The sequence below is a fragment of the Setaria viridis genome, chromosome 6 (assembly GCF_005286985.2).
Source record: "Setaria viridis chromosome 6, Setaria_viridis_v4.0, whole genome shotgun sequence".
Lineage (NCBI taxonomy): Eukaryota > Viridiplantae > Streptophyta > Magnoliopsida > Poales > Poaceae > Setaria > Setaria viridis.
Window position 1 is genome coordinate 29,597,617 of NC_048268.2, and position 18,383 is coordinate 29,615,999.

Below are 18,383 nucleotides of genomic sequence, written 5' to 3' on the forward strand. Positions count from 1 at the left end.
AAGCCTCGTCCGAAGAGTGACGCCTTTTCTCCTACTTTCATGGCAAATTCATATTTTTTAAAACAGCACATTGCAAACAGAAACTTGATTAAGATAGTGTAAGCATGTGATGTATCACTTGAATATTGCAACTTTCAGTTTGCATCCAATAGAATCAGACAAGAGACATCTATTTCCAGCAACATCTGTTGACTAGCTTAGTTGTGCAATACATACAATTATACAAGGGTATGGTACAGTTGGACGAGCTAGCATTGCTGCTGGAGGACGATTAGAATCTGGGGCTCTGCTCTGCGTCTGCAGCACACGGGCCTAAAGAATCAACCACATTACCTGGGACAGGAAACTGCAACCTAGAAGCAAAAAAATTGGCCAAGGCAAAATTGAATGATCACTGATCAACAAATTGCGACAGCGACATTCGCCAAACCCACAATGCAGGTTCCATGGGCTACACGATGAAATTGTCCATCATGTGGTTGATCACGTCTGCTCCATCCGAGTTTAGCCAGTAGCTTTTCACCTAGCATTGGCAGTGTAGAAGATTTTGTTATGGCCATGTACCAGGCATACACAATTTTAGGATAAAAAGCGTAGAGAAAGTACAATGATAGTTTCAAGTTAGAGCTAACACAAGCAATGGCAGTAAACATAAGCCTCCGATTATAGGTATCCTAGCTCGTTCTGCTAGGCGTCTCTGCCCCCGCGTCGTCCGTACGGGCGACTCGAGCGGCGCTCGCTTCTACGCGCCGCCAACCCCCTCCCGCATCTCTCCCGTCCTACCATTGCCGGAGCACGCCCCCAAAGTCCGGGCAGCCACGAGGATGGCGGTGGCAGGGCACTTCTTCTCCCCACGTGTGTGGACGTCGGGAGATAGGCCATGGCGGAGGTGGGTTCCTAGCCGTGGGGATCAACGGACTCCGGATCTGCTGCCACTGCTAGTGGATCCAGCATCTCCCCCGGCTGATCTACGTCGGGTCATCCCGGTGAGCAGCGCGGTGGTCTGGGTGTGGAGGGCGAGGTTGGGGATGGGCGGCTAAGCTGCGGCACCTGCTTGCAAGGGTGTGGCGACGTGTGCTCCTAGCCCGTGCGGTGGCTGCCTCAGCGCGGGGGCCCTGGGGTGGCTCTTCGACGGTGACGCCGGTGGGGCCTCTGGGCTAAGGGCTGAGGCGGCGACGGCCTGTGTGCGCCTGCGGCTGCCAGCCCGCTGTGCAATTGCGCTCGGGTGGCGGCGGCGTGGTTGCTGCAGCACCGCAGTGGGGTGGATGACGTGTGCGGTAGGGGTGACCTATGGTGCCCAGCGACAGCCGGACTGGAGGTGGCTCTAGGGCGGGTGCTGCAACAACAAGTCTGGGCCAAGCAGCGGTTGTGATAGCGACCGGGGTGGCCCTGCTCGAGCGGCAGCTGCGAGGGAGAGGAGGTGGCTCCTCGACGGTTGTGTGGAGATGGTGCGCGTCGGAGCGAGCGACATGGCCAGGGGAAGCTTAGCCGTGAGCAGCACGAGGTCCCAGCGGCCACTGCGGCGTGCAGGCCACACGCGGGGCCGGAGCCTATGGCAAGGTGGATCTGAGGTCAGCGGCGAGGACGGGGTGCGAGCGTGCAGTGGCAGCGGATGAGGAGGCACGACGATGCGGCGCAAGGAGGCGCGGCGGCGCGGCGCAAGGAGGCATGGCGGCGACGCCGCCCCAGGTGGGTTTTCGATGACCGTGGTCTTGGTACTGCCGAACTGAGGGCTTGCAGCGGCTAGGGATGTGATGCTCCAGGCGAAAGCCCTTACCGGCAATCTTGATGGTGGCGATGGTGGTGGCACCCTTGGGCGTCGTTCTCCCCATTGGGGGCATCATATTGGAGCTCTATTCCTGCTGCACGGGGTTCTCTGGGTGAAAACCCTATCTAATTTTTGGACGAGCGACAGCAATGCTATTGGCATCGTGCCCTTCTTGGAAGCGTCATTTTTAGGGACCCAACTCGTCTTCTAGCAATACTGGAAACGCCGATGATCATGGGAGGCTGCAGCCGCTGGCGGCGATCTCGCCGCGTCGGGCTTGCGGCGTGGCAAGCTGGCATGGTGCAGGATGGCAAGCTTGATGGGGGTTGCTGAGCTCACGTGGAGACGATTATTGTTGTGGTGGCGGCCAAGGGTTGCCGCATGTTTGTCAGGTTGGCTGCTTGCAGCGGACCACGGCGGCTAGTGCTGCTTGGCAACTGTCAGTGCGGCGTGAGACTGCGTCAGGGACGGCGCTTGCGGCGGCGATATCGTGGGACGACTAGGCTTGCAGCGGACTGCGGCGGGTTGCTCAGCTTTGCTGGGCTACTCCAGTGCGGTACATCGTCGGAAGACGGCTCAAGCGACTTCTTTGGCTTGCTGGCACGGCGGCGGAGGCTATGTGAACGGGCTGAGCAACATAGTAAAGTCAACCTGTAGCGGCGGTTTGGCTGTTTGATGGAGACCTTGGGAAGCATGGCAACATTGCTCAACATACTGACGGCGACTAAAGAAACAGATCCGTGATATGGAGCACTATGGCGGACGTGGAGAGGCCCCGCGCACAGTGTATCTTCGAAACGACGAGAGCGAGATCGAGTCCAACCGCGGAGGTGGCGAGGCCTTGTGCGTTGTGTTTTCATGCTCGCGACTGCGAGGCAGCCTGCTAGAGTCCGGATCTAGTGGTTTCACTCTGTCGGGTGGAGTGTGGTGTTGCAGCGGCACTACGACGAAAGATCCCGCATGGCGGTGGCCTTCTCGGTGCGGTGCTCCTTTCGGTTCCCTATCGACGCGGAGTCACGCCTGCAGGTTCGGCGACTACATGAGCGTGAGACCGTTGGAGGGTGCCTTGTTGCGCGTTGAGTGATGTTATGTGCTCTGTTACCGCTGTTTGAGTGGAGTGGTGCGACCACGTTGATGTCCCAATCCAATCAGGCAAGTATGTTTTTTTCCTTTTCTTTTCTTTTTCCTGCCTATGGCCTCCCAGGGTTATTGTCTTGCATTTTTTCTGCTATATCAATAGAAACTCGCACTATCTTGTGCTGTTCGTTAAAAAAACACAAGCAATGGCATCTTTAATAAATGAAAAAAAATGCTTTCCCACTTCCCAGGATTCAAGGCAGCTTTAATAATGTTAGTACCAGAAAATCTGACATCCGCAAAGATACTAACAATTAATTTACTAAGCTTGTAAGGTTGGTGTGTAACATAATACTACAATAGAAGCAACTGTAGAAGTAGTGAAAAGTCAAGCCTGCAAACAAGAGGTAGTATACTTTGCCAATTTTTTTCCCTCTTTAGCATGTATTGTATCATAATTTACTAGGCATATTGAAGGTATAATAATGCTGCCACCGATACCAACAGATAAAAGGATTATCCTAATAACATTTGAACTCGATGAGCGAAACAGACAAGTTCCATGCAACCACTTATTGGTATCTTCTAGGAAGTAGGAATACTAGATGCAACACACAAAATACACACATTAGTGAGCCCTCTATGTTCTCACATTCTATGGCATCCATCTGAGCTGCCAAAGGAATTTCAGATGCCACAAAATGAAAGTCATCCAGTCAAAAATGTGAACTTAATCAAAAGACACTGCAATTTGTTTTTTTTTTAAAAAAAAGATGTACCTGAATGGTGTTATGCGCAACTAATCTTTGGCTGCTTTTCTGGAAGCTCACATCAACACGTTCCCATGGAACTTGCGTAAGGCCTCTTATCATCTCCTCTGCATGTAAGAGGGAATTCTTGTCAGCTGTTATTAAACAATCAATTTAAGGTTTTGGGATAAACTAACAGCTTAATCTGAAGAAAATGTACGCTCAACTAAGATAGGGTATGCAGGAAGTTGAGAAATATATTAAAATGATTAATGGACAGCATAAAAACTAGTCCATGTAGCAAACTTGACTGAAATGGTTGGAGATACAATCTTTATAACTTCGCTTCAGAAAAATATTCTCTTGTTACTATGCAGAAACAGAGGTTGAAGATGCAGTACTACCAGAAGACATGCATAATTTTCTTGCGTGTGATTCATTTTTCTCTAGGCAGCCAGGTGTTAGCCAAAACTACTCCCTCCATTCCAAATTGTAGGTCGTTTTGACTTTTCTAGGTTCATAGATATTATTATGCACCTAGACATACACTATATCTAGGTGCATAATAATATCTATGAATTTAAAAAAGCTAAAACGACCTACAATTTGGAACGGAGGGAGTACAAGGTACAGGAGACAGCCATGAGGGAACTTCAAAATTCCAGCAAATGGCTCTTCATAAATTTCTCATCAAAAACAGATTCAATGAGAAGTCAGCATACCTTCTGGGTCATAGAAATCAGCATGGGCTTCTGTTTCATTATTGTTTGTAACTTCCTTTTCAACATAGACAATATGTGGATACTTTTCATCACGTACAAGAAGACGATGCTACAGGTGTTGAAGAAGGTAAATCAGTTCAATAAGTTTCAGTCTATTTATTTACAAAGCAAAAACTATAAACATGAAAGTACTGCTAACACATACTTTTGGCAACTCGTGTTGACGTCGGATTGATGATGTCCTCCACCCAACCATATCTTTTCGTTTAGTTAAGTGGATACCATGTCAGAGGTAAGTGTAACTCAATATGAATAAGTACAGAAACAAGAAATGAGGATCTTAAAGGATACGATCAAAATTAGCATTAGCATATGCTACACGCCGTTTGAAAGAGCGCAACGCTGATCTGCATGATAGAATATACTTTACTTAGACGACACAACTGAAAAAATAATAAAAGAACCTGATGTCCATACAAACGCATATTATCAACTATTTCAGATAGAAAAGAGAAATGTACATTAAATAACCTGAATTGTAAACCATCACAGTCATCAACCATTCGAAGGAGAAGCGGGCGTCTACCATCATCATTGTCTGTTAGGAATAAATGCTTTCCAGTTCTCCCAACAATCAAGTGTGCGGTTTCTGATGCTCTTCTCTCAAGGAAAGGCAGGCCACATAAAAAAGGTAGCTGGTGGAACAATCTGAACATGAGACTAACATTACTGAAGAATTTGAATGTTCTTGCTCTACTTCAAGTGAAATCGAAGCACTTTGTGATTATACATAATGCATAGGAAAATTATATTTGCAGAAATAACATGAGTATCCATTAAATTAGCAGAAATGACAGAACAAAGTTCTATAAAGTTGCATGGCTGGTTAACTTGCACAGATTTAACTAGAACATAAGATCCCAAGATTTCTAATAATTACTTTAAACCATGGTAGGGTAGCGGGTAGCCATGTGAAGTTAACACAGGAAAGAATAAACTGGCTGATTTTTACTCTTGTTATAAAAACAGTGAAAGGGATCAGTCTTACCTGTTTGTTTCCACTTGAACCCAAATGTGGTGACGCAAATGTTATAAAATTCATAGGTTCTAAGCCAGCAATGAGACCTTCCAAGTGCTCAACGTCATCTCTGCTCTTCCCGGCATAAGAATTACTTCTGTTATTAGGTTCATAAAGCCTTCCTATAGCATATCTGGCAACAAGACCACCAAGAGAGTGTGCCACAAACGAGATCTTCTTCACACCACTTCTTTGCTCTACAACCGATAGAACCTATAATAATTCAGTTAGATCCCAATATGAAATGATAAGGTTGAAAATATAGTACTTCCATACATAAAAAGAGGCCCAGATGCCATCAACTTGTCACAAACTAACACACGCTCGACATTATTAACTTCAACATGGATTGTATATAATAACAAACACCATAGGTTGTCATTAATTTTACATAAAGAGAGACAAATTTGATGGATTGGCCAAGCATGCACATGCAGTTAAATTCTATCAATCACAGAAATGATTAGTCAAAACAAAATATATACCTCATTCGCAAGCCTTTCACCCATTAAGTCAACACCGTCAAATGTCTGAGTGGCAGAGTTGCATTGACTTCCTGCACAAAAAGGTTTAAGTCTAAATCTATTTACGCGAAAAGGCAAGAATCACAGAATGAAGAGGAGATGAATGCCAATTGCAAAAGGGATTTCATAAAACTAAATGCACACTTTCAAGCTATAAACAATACAATACTTCTATGAACTTATTTCAAGAAAGCACTCTTCTAAAAACAACTGCACTTTTAAGGGCTGGAACAGCAATGACAAGTGTGGTTGACTAGGCAACAAGACAGTTCATCCTAACACCATTACACTGCAAGACTAACTTGCCACACAGGCATGATGTCGCCATGTTTTAAAAGTGGCATTTGGGAAGAAATAGTGCAGTCCGAAACTAGTTATTACAAGTGCAGTTCTTTGATAGTTTGAGTACAACAAGTTCAGCTGCAAGTGCCCGTTCCAAGAAAATAAGGCATAAAAGATCTATGTTCTTGCAGAGTTCCTTTGAACTTAGACTTACAAGAGAATTCCTATTGGATTATAGCCACGTCATGTCAACTGAGACTTCTCCGATCAAGATTCAAGATTCAGCATGCATGCAACTAGCTAACTAGGTGATGCCACAAATGCATCTTACGATTGCACAGGAAGAAAGATTGTCACAAACTAATAATGGCTAATACAGACTCTCATATTTAACCTTTTGCTAAGTGATCCTAGGAGGGCACAGTTACTTCACCTCCATGCCAAGTTGTGTTGCACATCTACATCACTGTCTCCTAACAGATTTGTCAGAGCACTTGGTCACACTATGTGGTGGATCAGCTCACAAACTCATGTTTCTCTTTCAAACAGTAGCTAGCGTAGTAAATAGGATGAGAAATTGAGAAGTGCCTAACCTCCCACTTTCTCGTCAACTGGACAACTATTTGCAAGTTGCCATGGACTGACAGACACTCAATCTTCCATAATTATTTCATATATGTCAACAACATGTTGTCACTTCATCTAAAAAAACTTCATGTTTGTCACCATCATGTTTGTTCTAAGCTTCTAAGCATTCCTTCAGTATGCATCTACACTCTGCTTCCTAGATAGTCACTATATTTTATCCTTCCAAAATAGTATAATGAATTGGAATATTAAACCAATATCCTGATAACCCCCCCCCCCCCCCCCCAATAAAAAAAAACGCGCAATTGCTCGAATGAAGGTGTCTTCTAACTTAGCCTACAACTACATTTAACAATTAAGCATGAAATGGAATTCGCAGTGGATTGGGTTTACTCACGGTGCACAATCACCTTGTCCGGCATCCGCCTGACGAACTGCTCCGCCGCGAACTTCCAATCGTCCGCGCTGCAAAACAAAAACAGGCGAAAAAAACTTCAGCCACAGCGAAGCAACCCGCGCAAGCGGAGCAACCAACTACGTTGCAGCGCACGCGGATCCACCTCCCGACGAGGCCATTGACCATGATGACGAGGTGCTCGGGGAAGCCCCCGCCCTGCGCCACCTCCGCGTCGGCATCGGCGCTCCACACGTCCTCCCCTCCGCCGCGCGCTGGCTCCACCTCCACCTCCGGCGGCCTCCCCTTCGCCTCCTTCACCGCCGCCGCCCCCGCCGCCGCCGCGGCCGGCGACGGCGCCGGTTTGAAGCACGCCATCCACCGCCCGCTCCCGCTCCCCGACGCCGGCGCCTCCGAGGAGCGGAGGCGCAGCCTCGCGACGGCGCGCGGCCACCGCGAGGACTGAGCCCCGGTGGCCGGAGTCGCGGCGCTGCCCATCGAGACGGGGCCGGCGGCGATCATCCGGCGACGGAGGAGGGGAGGCTGTACCGGCCGCGTAGACCCAGATGCGGCGTGTGGACCGACCGGTGTCTAGTGGTGGTTACTTCGCGGGGAAGGTGGGGGCCCGAGGGAACGTGGAGATGAGGAGGGAGGAGAAGCTTCGGGGCGAGGGCGAGGGCGAGCAGGGGAAGATGACGACAATGATTGTACTGTGCCAATGGAGGTGACGAGGGGAAAACCAAAAAGCAGGCGAAAATGTCTTGTCGAGTTCACGCCTTCACGGGCTGTAAAGCGCGTAAAACCAACCAGGCTGATCCGGTGGCTGACGATTGACGACCAACCACCACTCGGCTTCATGTTGCAACGCTTTCGTTTTGTTATTATTTATTTTCCTTTTTTAGGGGCAGGTTGTAAACTTGTAACGTTGGATGGATGCTCCCTTGATAAAAAGCTTCCATCAGTACTCTATACGGATTAAATTATGTTTTGATCGAATGAATATCAGTAATGTTATGTGACGATGTTCCATACGCATCGGACACCACTAAGCTCACCACCTACCTCTCCTATCATTTATTCATCAGCCCACCGCTTACCCCTCGTGTCATTTATTCTCATACATCCATTTCTCTCCCACTAACAAGCGACATCACATCATTATCCTCTCTTCCCTCCATGTTTGAACTGCATCCCCCTTCCTCTCCTGTGCTGCCCAGCTACATGTCAATCTTGTCAATCTCTTCGCTGCACGCTCAAATCATGTGCGAGCACTCGCTCTGAGTTTGGTGTGAGATAGCCATGATAGCGGCAGGGCAGCCCCCGTTCCCCTCACAGAGCTTCTCTCATGGAGAAGGACCAAAGGAGCATGGGGTTCAAGGTGAGGAGAATGGGGTTTGAGGTGATTTGAGCGGCTGCAACTCCTCACTGGAGGTTCGCAATGAGCACGACTACCATGCCCTCCTTCAAGCTCTAGCAGCGTAGTGCGGGTGCAACTGCGTGGAGCTCAGGTGGTCAGTGGTGGCGATATCCTTGGTGGTGAAGGAGGTTGCCAAGAAGCATGTTCTGCTCATGTTGATTGAGCTGCAGAATTTTTGTTGCAAGAGCTCTTGTTACTTGTTGCAATAGGTCTTCCAAGATTTTTCAATGGATCTATTTGTTTCAATTAGTGTTTTTTATTTGTTTCAAGGCCTTTTCATCTGTTGGTATACTGAGACGTTGCAGCAGTTGTTTTTATGTTACATAATTTTGATTCAAGATGTTGCAACGTTTTTTAGTCATTTTATTGGAATTGTTGCAATGATTTTTTTTATGTTGCAAATGCTAATCTTTGGTATTACAATAGATGATTTCCATGTTTCTAAAATAACTTGGGATGTCGCAGCAGATAATTTCGTATTGTTTGGGATGTTGCAATAGTAGAACTGAGATGTTCTCTTATGATATTTTTAATGTTGCATGGTTTGATTTGAGATGTATAACCTCTTGTCTACTTTCTGATGTCTCCTCACCTTCACTCGCAAGACGGTGCTGTTTTTTTCCCCATCTCTTGATATGCGCTACATGATGGGAGGACTCGTTCATAAGAAATATTTCAGAACGTTCAGATGTTGCATGCAACATTTGCGGTAGGACTTTTCCCGTCGCCAAACCATCCGAAGCTAGCGTCGATCCGGACGTTCGGACGCTAGCAGCTACGAATGAATATACACTCAGCAACCAACGGATCCAAGCCACCGTACAAAAAAAAAGACTCTCTAGTGACAGTAGGGACTAATAAATCCTTCAACTTTGATTTTGACAACAAAAGGGTTTCGTAGCAAAATTTTCTGTTACTGAAAAATGCGACAAAGCTCAAAGCAGGGACTTCCCATGGCTGACTTCAGTTGCAGAGCAGACGAGCGTCGTCGTTTTATTGCGTTTGTACCGTCATGTTCATTCCAAGCTTCAGTCTGGACCAGACTGTCTGGTGTCTGGTCTCGACGACTCGACTCGAACCCTGTTTTAGCCTATTCTCAGCTCATTCGAGCTATGCAGATTGTGATAGCGCTTAGATGACATGCTGCTTGGTGCATGCATTCTAGTTAAGCCCAGACCTTTCGCGATCGCTGACACAAGATTGAATATGTATAACCCACTAGATGTGTTAAGCTAGTAGCGCACGTGTATATTCGTCAGAGACGGAGGTTAATGTCTTAATCGGGCACTTACCCATTGACTTCGCAACGGTTGATTGACCTCGGCCTGGATTTGTTCTGGCGGATAAAAAGCGTGCGTTCAGACTAGACAACGATGTCTCAGCCAACGCTTTAAACTGCAGGAGTGCAGGTCTCTGGCTCTTTCAGTCTGCCCTTCTGCAGAGTGGCTCGGGTTCCCGTTCGCTCCTGTCGCCGTGCATCCTGTTGCGCGGATCGCGACATGACTCAATCGACTTGTAATTGTAATTCAACCTAATAAGGGGTTGTTTGGCAATAGGGTGTTAAAATTTAACACCCATCACATCATATGTTTGGATACTAATTAGGAGTATTAAATATAGGCTAATTATAAAACTAATTGCACAGATGGAGTGTAATTCGCGAGACGAATCTATTAAGCCTAATTAGTCCATGATTTGACAATGTGGTGCTACAGTAACCATTTGCTAATGATGGATTAATTAGGCTTAATAGATTCGTCTCGTGAATTAGTACAGGGTTCTGCAATTAGTTTTATAATTAGCTTATGTTTAGTTCTCCTAATTAGCATCCGAATATCCGATGTGACACTGTTAAAGTTTAACACTTCGTATCCAAACACCCCCTAAACAGGACTTTACTTAGAGTTAGGACTGCGAAGAACCGAGAAAAGGAGAACGATTCAAGAACGAAAATTCAGAGAACACGAAGTGGTTATGGAAAGGGTATTAGCTGCAAGAACTGAATATTCCGGTAGATCTCAGTACAAGCGCCGCCGGCAGAGACGTCGAACTACTGTTACTACTAAACTAGCTAAGGTTTTACCAGTTCATGTTCTCGATGCCAAACATGTCCAACTCGTTCCCCTTAGCTTGAGCAGCCTGGAAAGACTGCAAGTGATAAAAGGAGACATTAACTCGAGGAAATAACAAAGTTAAAGACACTTGGACGCTAGCAAGGTATATATTACATGTTTGCCATTGGATAGTTGGTAGATGGCTTCAACTGAACTTGGCGAACCCGGTATCCTCACTCCGACGAAACTGGATGCAACTTGAGCTCTGACGAAACTGAATATAGCTGTATCTGGATGTTCAGGTTCATGACAGGGAGGCAGGTCCAAGTAACTGTCAGTATTGGCAATTGACGCAGGCAACCAGCCAACCACACGATCCGATGGTAATGGTATAACTGAATTATACGCAGGTATAAGTATAACCGACTTAAAGGTAGCCAACAATATATACCATCAACTGCAAACTACCAGATACTGTAATAAGATGTTATGAGCATGAGGTAGCCCAGTATCAAGAACAACATTAACAAAAGATGATCTAAAAAAGAATAGATTAATTTGTGAGCTAAGTTTGGTACTTTGTGTACAACATACAGGCCGTGAATTGGTACATACACATGCAGGCACAGAAAAAAAAACATGATTTTCTCTACCTCAACTCAGCGACAGTCAAGGAACCAACCTGACTGTAATGCTCAATGCAACGAAGCAACAGAGAAAACAAATACAATCCTCTGCTGATCAATGTACTGATAAAGGGCACATTGGTGGAAAAACAAGGTTTCATGCGACTTGCATTTTTCACTCGTGATATTTGGTGCGATTTGTCCAGCAGACCAGCACATAAAAGCTTTCAGCATCGATCTGCCTGGCTGATATAGCAGCAGAGCACAATTTTTGCTGCTGTGCATTTCAGGGCTTCGAATGATCCACAGGTTTATCAGGGACTGAAAGTTCATCTTTGAGCATAAAGGACAGATCATGCATCTGAGCAAGCAACTGTTCTACACTTGTATTAACAGATTCTTGTTTCCTAATAGCATTATTATTAGTTGGCCATAACAAAGATAGTGGATCAACATTGTCCATATGCTGCATTCCATTTGTGCTGCACATAACATAAATGTGTGAATAGATAATATCATTAACAATAATATCACTCGATATAAACATTAGATAAGCATTATATTACACGAACCACGAGTGGCAAAAACATCTAATGAACAATCATCTCCCAGTTCCAATTTCTGGCACATGACCGAGACAAGATCAACAAAACTAGACATGTTACTGGGTGCAGTACTGGGTGATCATAAAGTTTTGGGTGGGTTAGACAAGTCCACTGTAAAGGCTTAGCTTGGACCACTTCTACAATAGTTTCCTTTTTTGGCTACATCTGCTACACCTTAGGTTTTGCACTAAAACCCAGGGAAAATAGATAAGAGAGGATCAGAAGAGTATAGCAACCTATAGCACCACATACACTGGTACCAAGTCCTAACCAGTAACCACCTGTTGTATTTGCCTTATTAAATTTTATACATGGACATAAGGTATTTGTTTTTAAAGAATTACAATAATCCCCCTAATTCGGCAGCATAATTTGGAGGCTTTCAGTTTCTCTAGCTAGGTCCTTGGGTTAATATGCGTGAAGTTTAAATATTGGGTGATTGGGTCATTAGTTAGAAGTATTTATAATTGATAGCCTAGTTCCTCCCATACCATAAACAACAAGGTTCACATGATCATAATCTGTAAATCACTAACCTTTTCAAGTGTTCATCAGATGGAACTGATTTTGCTTCATTAGAATCCTCCTTTTTATCCTTTTGGTTTTCAGATGAAGCTAGCTGCAAAATATTCCCAGATGCTAGCCCTCCTAAAGCATCAGGCCTAGATGCTGAGGGTATATCAAATAATGAAGCATCTGAAGGAACTTGTAGGTTTGTTTGCTGCGGACGGGAATTTTGGAAATCTTGCCAGTCATCAAATAGATCATTGTTGTCACTTATCTGTTCAAGGTTCATTTCATTAGCATGACTCGAGGCCCATAAATCCAAAGTTTCAGTTCCTGGAGGATTTTTCCCCAAGTGCCCTTCTCCAGGAATTTTAGTACTTGTCTGAGTTTGATCAAAACTGGCAAAATCCTGCCATCCATCAGATGAGGCATCAATTCTCCCAGCACCTTCACTGCTTTTAGATTCTTTGAAGTTGCTGGTTAGCCATAAATCCAAAGAATCAATTTGTTTAGCTGGCTCAGGTGAGACACTAGTCACTTCTCTCCCAAGATTAGTCACATTTTCTTGCAGGTGGCCTGATTTAGTAAAATCTTGCCAAATATCATATGTGTCGTTTTCTACATTTGTTGAGGATGTCTTTGCAGCTTCCTTATTGCTGTCATGCACCCACGATTGGACAGAAACAGTTCCTTCTTGCTGCTCAGACAAAGCACTCATCATTTCCCCACCTGTGCTAGATGAATTTTGCTGTGCTTGATCTGAACCGGTGAAACCTTGCCAATCATCCAACATATTTCCATTCACTATACCAGTATTTCCTGGCTCCTTAAAATCTCCCATGAACCATGAATCCATGTCTGTTTCTTTGTGACTGGCTTTTGGGACTTCCATCATGTCTCCAGTTTGATTCAATGAAATGGCCTGCACTTTACTAGAGGTAGCGAAATCTTGCCAATCATCAAAAGAATCATTTGCTTCCTTACCCATTTCTGCAGTGTTTTGGGCTTTATCATTGCCAACAGGCCACAAATCAACAGGATTAACTTCTGAAGAATGTTCAAGCGAGATGCTGCTCATTTTCTCTCCAAATGAACCCACCAAATCTTGTCCGTGACCACTTGTTGATCCCTCCACCGATTTGACTATATCTCCTCCTTGACCAGAAATAGAGGCAAAAGCTTGCCAATCATCAGAGGAGTCTTCATTAGCATTGTTAGTTGATTCCGTGGTACCTACTGGCAAGGGATCTATTGTTTCTATTTCAGATGAATCTCTCTTTAAAGGCTCCACTATATGTTCTGCATTTGATAGGCTGCCCTGATTACCACTTCCTGCAAAATCTTGCCAGTCATCAAAAGCTTCATCATCATTGACTCCAGTATCATCCCTTCCAGGCAATTGATCACTCTTAGCAAAATTCATATTAAGAGAGGAGTCAGTGAACTCAAGAGCATTATTTTCAGGAATGGTTCCACTGTTGCTCTCCAAGATAGGGGCAACCTTTTGATTAGAAAGGTTATCATCAAATAATGTACCACTTGCTGAAGCCAAATCTTCTGAATGATGTTCTAGGATGGCACTTTTCATATTTGTTTTATTTTCAGTACCTACTGCAGGGTTAATGGCAATCACAGGATCTGGGAAACTTAAAGACTCGGCAGCAGAAGAGCTCTTAAATAGATCAGGTTGATTGGAGTCTCCAGCAGCACTTCCTGAGCTAGCAGACTGAAAATCAGCATCCCAACTTGCAAAAGCTGGATTAGCTTCTACTTGGTTTGTTCTTTGAGAACTCATTAATCCTTTGGATGCAGCATGCACCTCTGATCTTGAAGATTCATGGCTTTTGCTATCTGTTATTTTCTTTTCCTGCACCACAGTATAAGTTTGCGGAAGAGGAGCAGCTGCAGAAGTCATCTCTTCTTTTCTTTCAATGAAAAATGAGTCTAGGTTAGCAGCTGATAGATTCAGTGAATCCACAGAAGATGATTGCTCCTTTGTTGTGGAACTTGTAGATGCTTCCTTATTCTCTGGAAGGCAGGTAAGTTTTAAGTCCAGTAGATCAGATATGATCATCCCACTGTTTGGTGCTTCATTGCTTTTATTTGAACCCGTAGTATCACTATCAAACTCTACAGACTCCTGAATGAAAAAGAAAAACAAAGAAGGAAAAAAATCCTCCATCAGCTATGAGTAGAACCAGGATTAAGCTTCAGATATGAGACTACAGTTCCGGCCTACTTTGAATTTAAAGAAAATACTGGGACAGTGATACAAATTCTGAAGAATTAAGTACTAAAGCCAAAGATGTGTAACCTAAATTCTATTTGACCAAAGGATCAATAAAGTCTACTGGAAGGTTAAACCTTACTAAAATTAATCCATAACTACAATGTATGCAAGATGCAAAATTAATTTTCCTTACGGCTAAGCAAGTATGCATGCATATTTACATTGAACACGGACTATCCAACATTTGAAGCATTCTCAACAAAAGAAAATGCATTCTCTATCCAAATCAGTGCCACATCAAATGTTGGTTAATAACACATTTGAATCAAGATTTGGTACATACATTAAGATTTTGCTTCCCTGCGGTTAAATCAAGGCAGTTAACTTCTAGCTTCTAGGTAAGAAAATAGCCCCCCCCCCCCCCCCCCCCCACGGGGCACCGTTTGGCCAGAGCAAATGAAATTACTTCAGAACTTGAGTCTGATTCTATTTTTCTATTCGAGCCTTTTTTCCTATTCTGTTGCATATAGTTCTTGATACAATTCCGTATTTTTTTATCTTCCTGTAGACCTTCAGACAATTCGAAATACCTCGACTTTTTCAGAACAGGTCCGAGTCAAATAGCAATGATTCGAAGCACTTCTTTTTCCATTACACTATTTTGGAAACCTAAGGACTCGATCGTATGGATATGGAAAATACAGGATTTCCGATCCGCTCCCAAACACAAAATACCTCCTTGTATTCGACTTTCATAGAATGTGTGGTTGTAATGCACTTGCTACCAAAAAGCTATTGAGATTTATATGGTAAGCTCGATTATATGGTGGCTAGATCAGAAATCCAGATTTCTTGTAAACTAGTTTGGTAGCCTCAATGAGCGCACCTGGTAACCAAGAAAATTCTGAGCAGGCTACTCAGAACACACCAAAAGAAGGGTGCATTTGATCTCAGCAAGGTCTCGCTAAAAGTCATGAAGCCAACTGAAAGGGGGCTTCTCAACAAAACCTAATTAAATTGCTAGAGCCTTGATAAGCAGGAAATAAATCCTTTTGATGAATTATTTAAATGAATATCATGTGAAAAAATTGATGAAAAGAAACAAACTTTAAGGTGAGGTCCTAGTTATAATGTCCTATTATATCATAATGTGCATTTCATTTCCAGTTCCTTTTCTTTACATTAGCAACATCTTCAGGAAAACGGTGATCATAACGTTTGAATTAATTGATGTTTTCACTAATAGTAAGTTTATTGCTTTAAAAGCCAATTAGTATTTGAAATTTATAAGCTACAAAGTCCAGACAGATTTAACTAGGATATGCTTCATGTGTGGCTCGCTCCTGCCCAAATAGCATGATAAATCTTCTCCTGTATTGTGCTTGCTACATAACTCAAAATCCTAGCCATCTTTCATGACTCTTGAGTTTCAGAGTGATCTAAATTTCCAAACATATGAGCCACGATATATACTGTTAAGAAGGAGTACAGACCCATTTACAAGGGACAATTCTCTAACTACATGTTACTTCTTCGGAAACAACAAAATGCTGCATAGTAAGTGAAAAATGTGCAATAGCACTTCCACAGACAAGTATATTATAAGTTCTCCAGGAGCACAACATCCACATGGAGAGAAATCCTAATTCTCTTCCTTTAGGCTAAATGCCTGTGCTCAGCTTTGCTAGAAGGAAGAGCTCAAAAATCCTAAGCAACGAAACCCAAACGTAGATATTCTTAGCGCCAAATAATGTAGGAAGGAGAGCTCACGGATCCGTCGAGCCCCAGCGAGCCGAGCAGCCACCGGTAGGCCGCGCCGTCGCGGAAGGCGAGGCCACCGCCTTCGGCGTCCTCCCCGCGCCTGGGGCATCCGCAGTAGACGCAAAGCGCGGACTTCGCGCCGCGAAGGAGCCCTCCCGCTGCGCCGCAGCGCCCGCACCGGACTTCCGCCGAGGCGGCGCCGGAGTCGAAGGCCGCGACGGCGTCAGCGACGGAGGGGAAGGGAGGGTCGGGCGCGGCGTCCGTGTCGGGGGCGCCGGCGGCCTCGCGGAGCGAGGACTGGATGCGGTGGATGACGGCGGTGGGGATCTCCATCGGCGGCGAGGAGCGGGGGAGAGAACTGTGCTCGGAATTCAGATCTCTCCAGGTCCCCGGCTGTGTTGGGCTTGGGCACAGTTGGTGTAGCCGTGTAGGTGCTTCCGCCCCCGTCTCTCTTCCCGGTGGGACCTGATGAATTACCGGTGTGGGCTGGTGGTGGTTTTGCTCATTTGCAGCAGCGTGCCAGCGCCCAGCGCCCACTACAGTATGGCCTTGATAAAATTGAAGGAAAATATTCCGTGTTTTGAACAAAAAACGCTAGTGTAAGTATCTACTCCGTAGAACGGTCCGTCAAACTTTCTGTGTTTTCAGATGGGCTTAGAAGGTGTGGCTAAGTAAGAAATGTGCAAAGGATAAATTGCCTATTCAAATGGTAATTCATATTTTTTATAATGAAAAGAAAATCATAGCTTCAACCACCTTATATAGCTGCATCAGTCCACAACTATTACACGTAGTAGCCAGATGATACACGATCTCGAGCAGTTGTTTAACAACGTTAAAAGAGTTTATAAACCAGTTGTTTAACAACATTAAAAGAGTTTATAAATCAATCGGTACAGTAAACAAAAGGACCCTCCATGGAAATTGAAAATAATGCATTACCGACTGCTCCAACATTTAGCACATCTGGATTAATAGTTCAGAGATGTATATGGATCACTTAACGAGACGAAGATCGTCACTTCTCACTCCTTTGGTGGGTTATTCATCTAGATCACCAGCCATTAATTTGCAATACGGAAGTATTTATATACTGATTTATCTCTTTAAAAAAATTTCCAACTCAAAATTTGCATGTACATAAATGATTGCCTCTTTGTATTCATCTATATTTTTGTAAGACTTTTTAGAGGCAAAATAGGTGTTGTCGTCCCTCAACTATCGGCCGTAGGTCAAATTCATCCCTCAACTTTCAGCTAGGCCAATTTAGTCCTCTAACTTATCATTTAGGGTCAATCACATCTCTTGATCCAGCTGGCCGTCCATGTTGACGTGCCACGTCACCCTATACATGCTACATGTCCTAAATGCTCCTCGTTTCATTTGATTGCATCATCTTCTCTCCTTCTCACCTGTTAATGACTTGTTTCATGCGAATGGTATGCGTCTACTTGCTGTACATTTGTATCACCACTCTTGCTTACTTCTTACCTATTGATGATTTGTGGGCTACCGCCCATACACGCCTCAGGGTTCTCAAGTGTGACCTGCCTAGCATGTCGATAGCACTTTTGTTTTATTGAAACTATACAACAAGTAAACTTGTAACTTCCTTTCTAGCATTCGGTAAACTGGAGTGCAAACAATGTTTCCAACGGAAACAAAGAAGTAGCGATGGATGAAGTAGAGAAGGGGATGCAATCGAATGGAACAAAAGGTATATAGGACATCTGATACTGATAATTCAGAGGAAGACACGTGTAGGGTGACATGGCATGCTAATATGGGCGGTCACCTAGGATGAGGAAGAAGATTAACCCAAAAATATAAGTTGGAGGACTAAATTGACCTTCCTTTTCAAAAAAAAAATTAAATTGATCTAACTGAAAGTCAGGGGACGAGCTTGACCCCAAAGTGATAGTTGAGGGACGACCCTGCCTGTTTTGCTTTTTTTTAGAGCTCTTTTATGTATCGATTCATATGCTACTTTATTTGATACTA

General features: G+C 44.4%; 2 protein-coding genes across 3 annotated transcripts; both read right to left on the bottom strand.

The window, feature by feature from the left end:
- Positions 1-70: 70 nt before the first annotated feature.
- LOC117859841 (putative lipase ROG1) lies at positions 71-7,930 on the bottom strand. 2 transcript variants are annotated; one of them, XM_034743020.2, is made up of 10 exons: positions 7,349-7,926; positions 7,186-7,253; positions 5,880-5,950; positions 5,365-5,607; positions 4,848-5,011; positions 4,668-4,723; positions 4,522-4,574; positions 4,317-4,425; positions 3,625-3,722; positions 71-523 (listed from the first exon to the last, which is right to left on the bottom strand). In XM_034743020.2, the coding sequence occupies exons 1-10, from the start codon at positions 7,702-7,704 to the stop codon at positions 452-454; spliced, it is 1,290 nt and encodes a 429-aa protein (XP_034598911.1). In that variant the 5' UTR covers positions 7,705-7,926; the 3' UTR covers positions 71-451. The 2 variants fall into 2 exon arrangements, with proteins under 2 accessions (XP_034598911.1, XP_034598912.1); XM_034743021.2 differs by lacking the exon at positions 71-523 and adding an exon at positions 3,149-3,518 and having other exon boundaries at positions 7,349-7,930.
- Positions 7,931-11,187: 3,257 nt separating this feature from the next.
- On the bottom strand, positions 11,188-16,807 carry LOC117859836 (uncharacterized). The gene is made up of 3 exons (XM_034743013.2): positions 16,392-16,807; positions 12,421-14,531; positions 11,188-11,761 (listed from the first exon to the last, which is right to left on the bottom strand). The coding sequence occupies exons 1-3, from the start codon at positions 16,713-16,715 to the stop codon at positions 11,566-11,568; spliced, it is 2,631 nt and encodes an 876-aa protein (XP_034598904.1). The 5' UTR covers positions 16,716-16,807; the 3' UTR covers positions 11,188-11,565.
- Between the last annotated feature and the right edge of the window lie 1,576 nt (positions 16,808-18,383).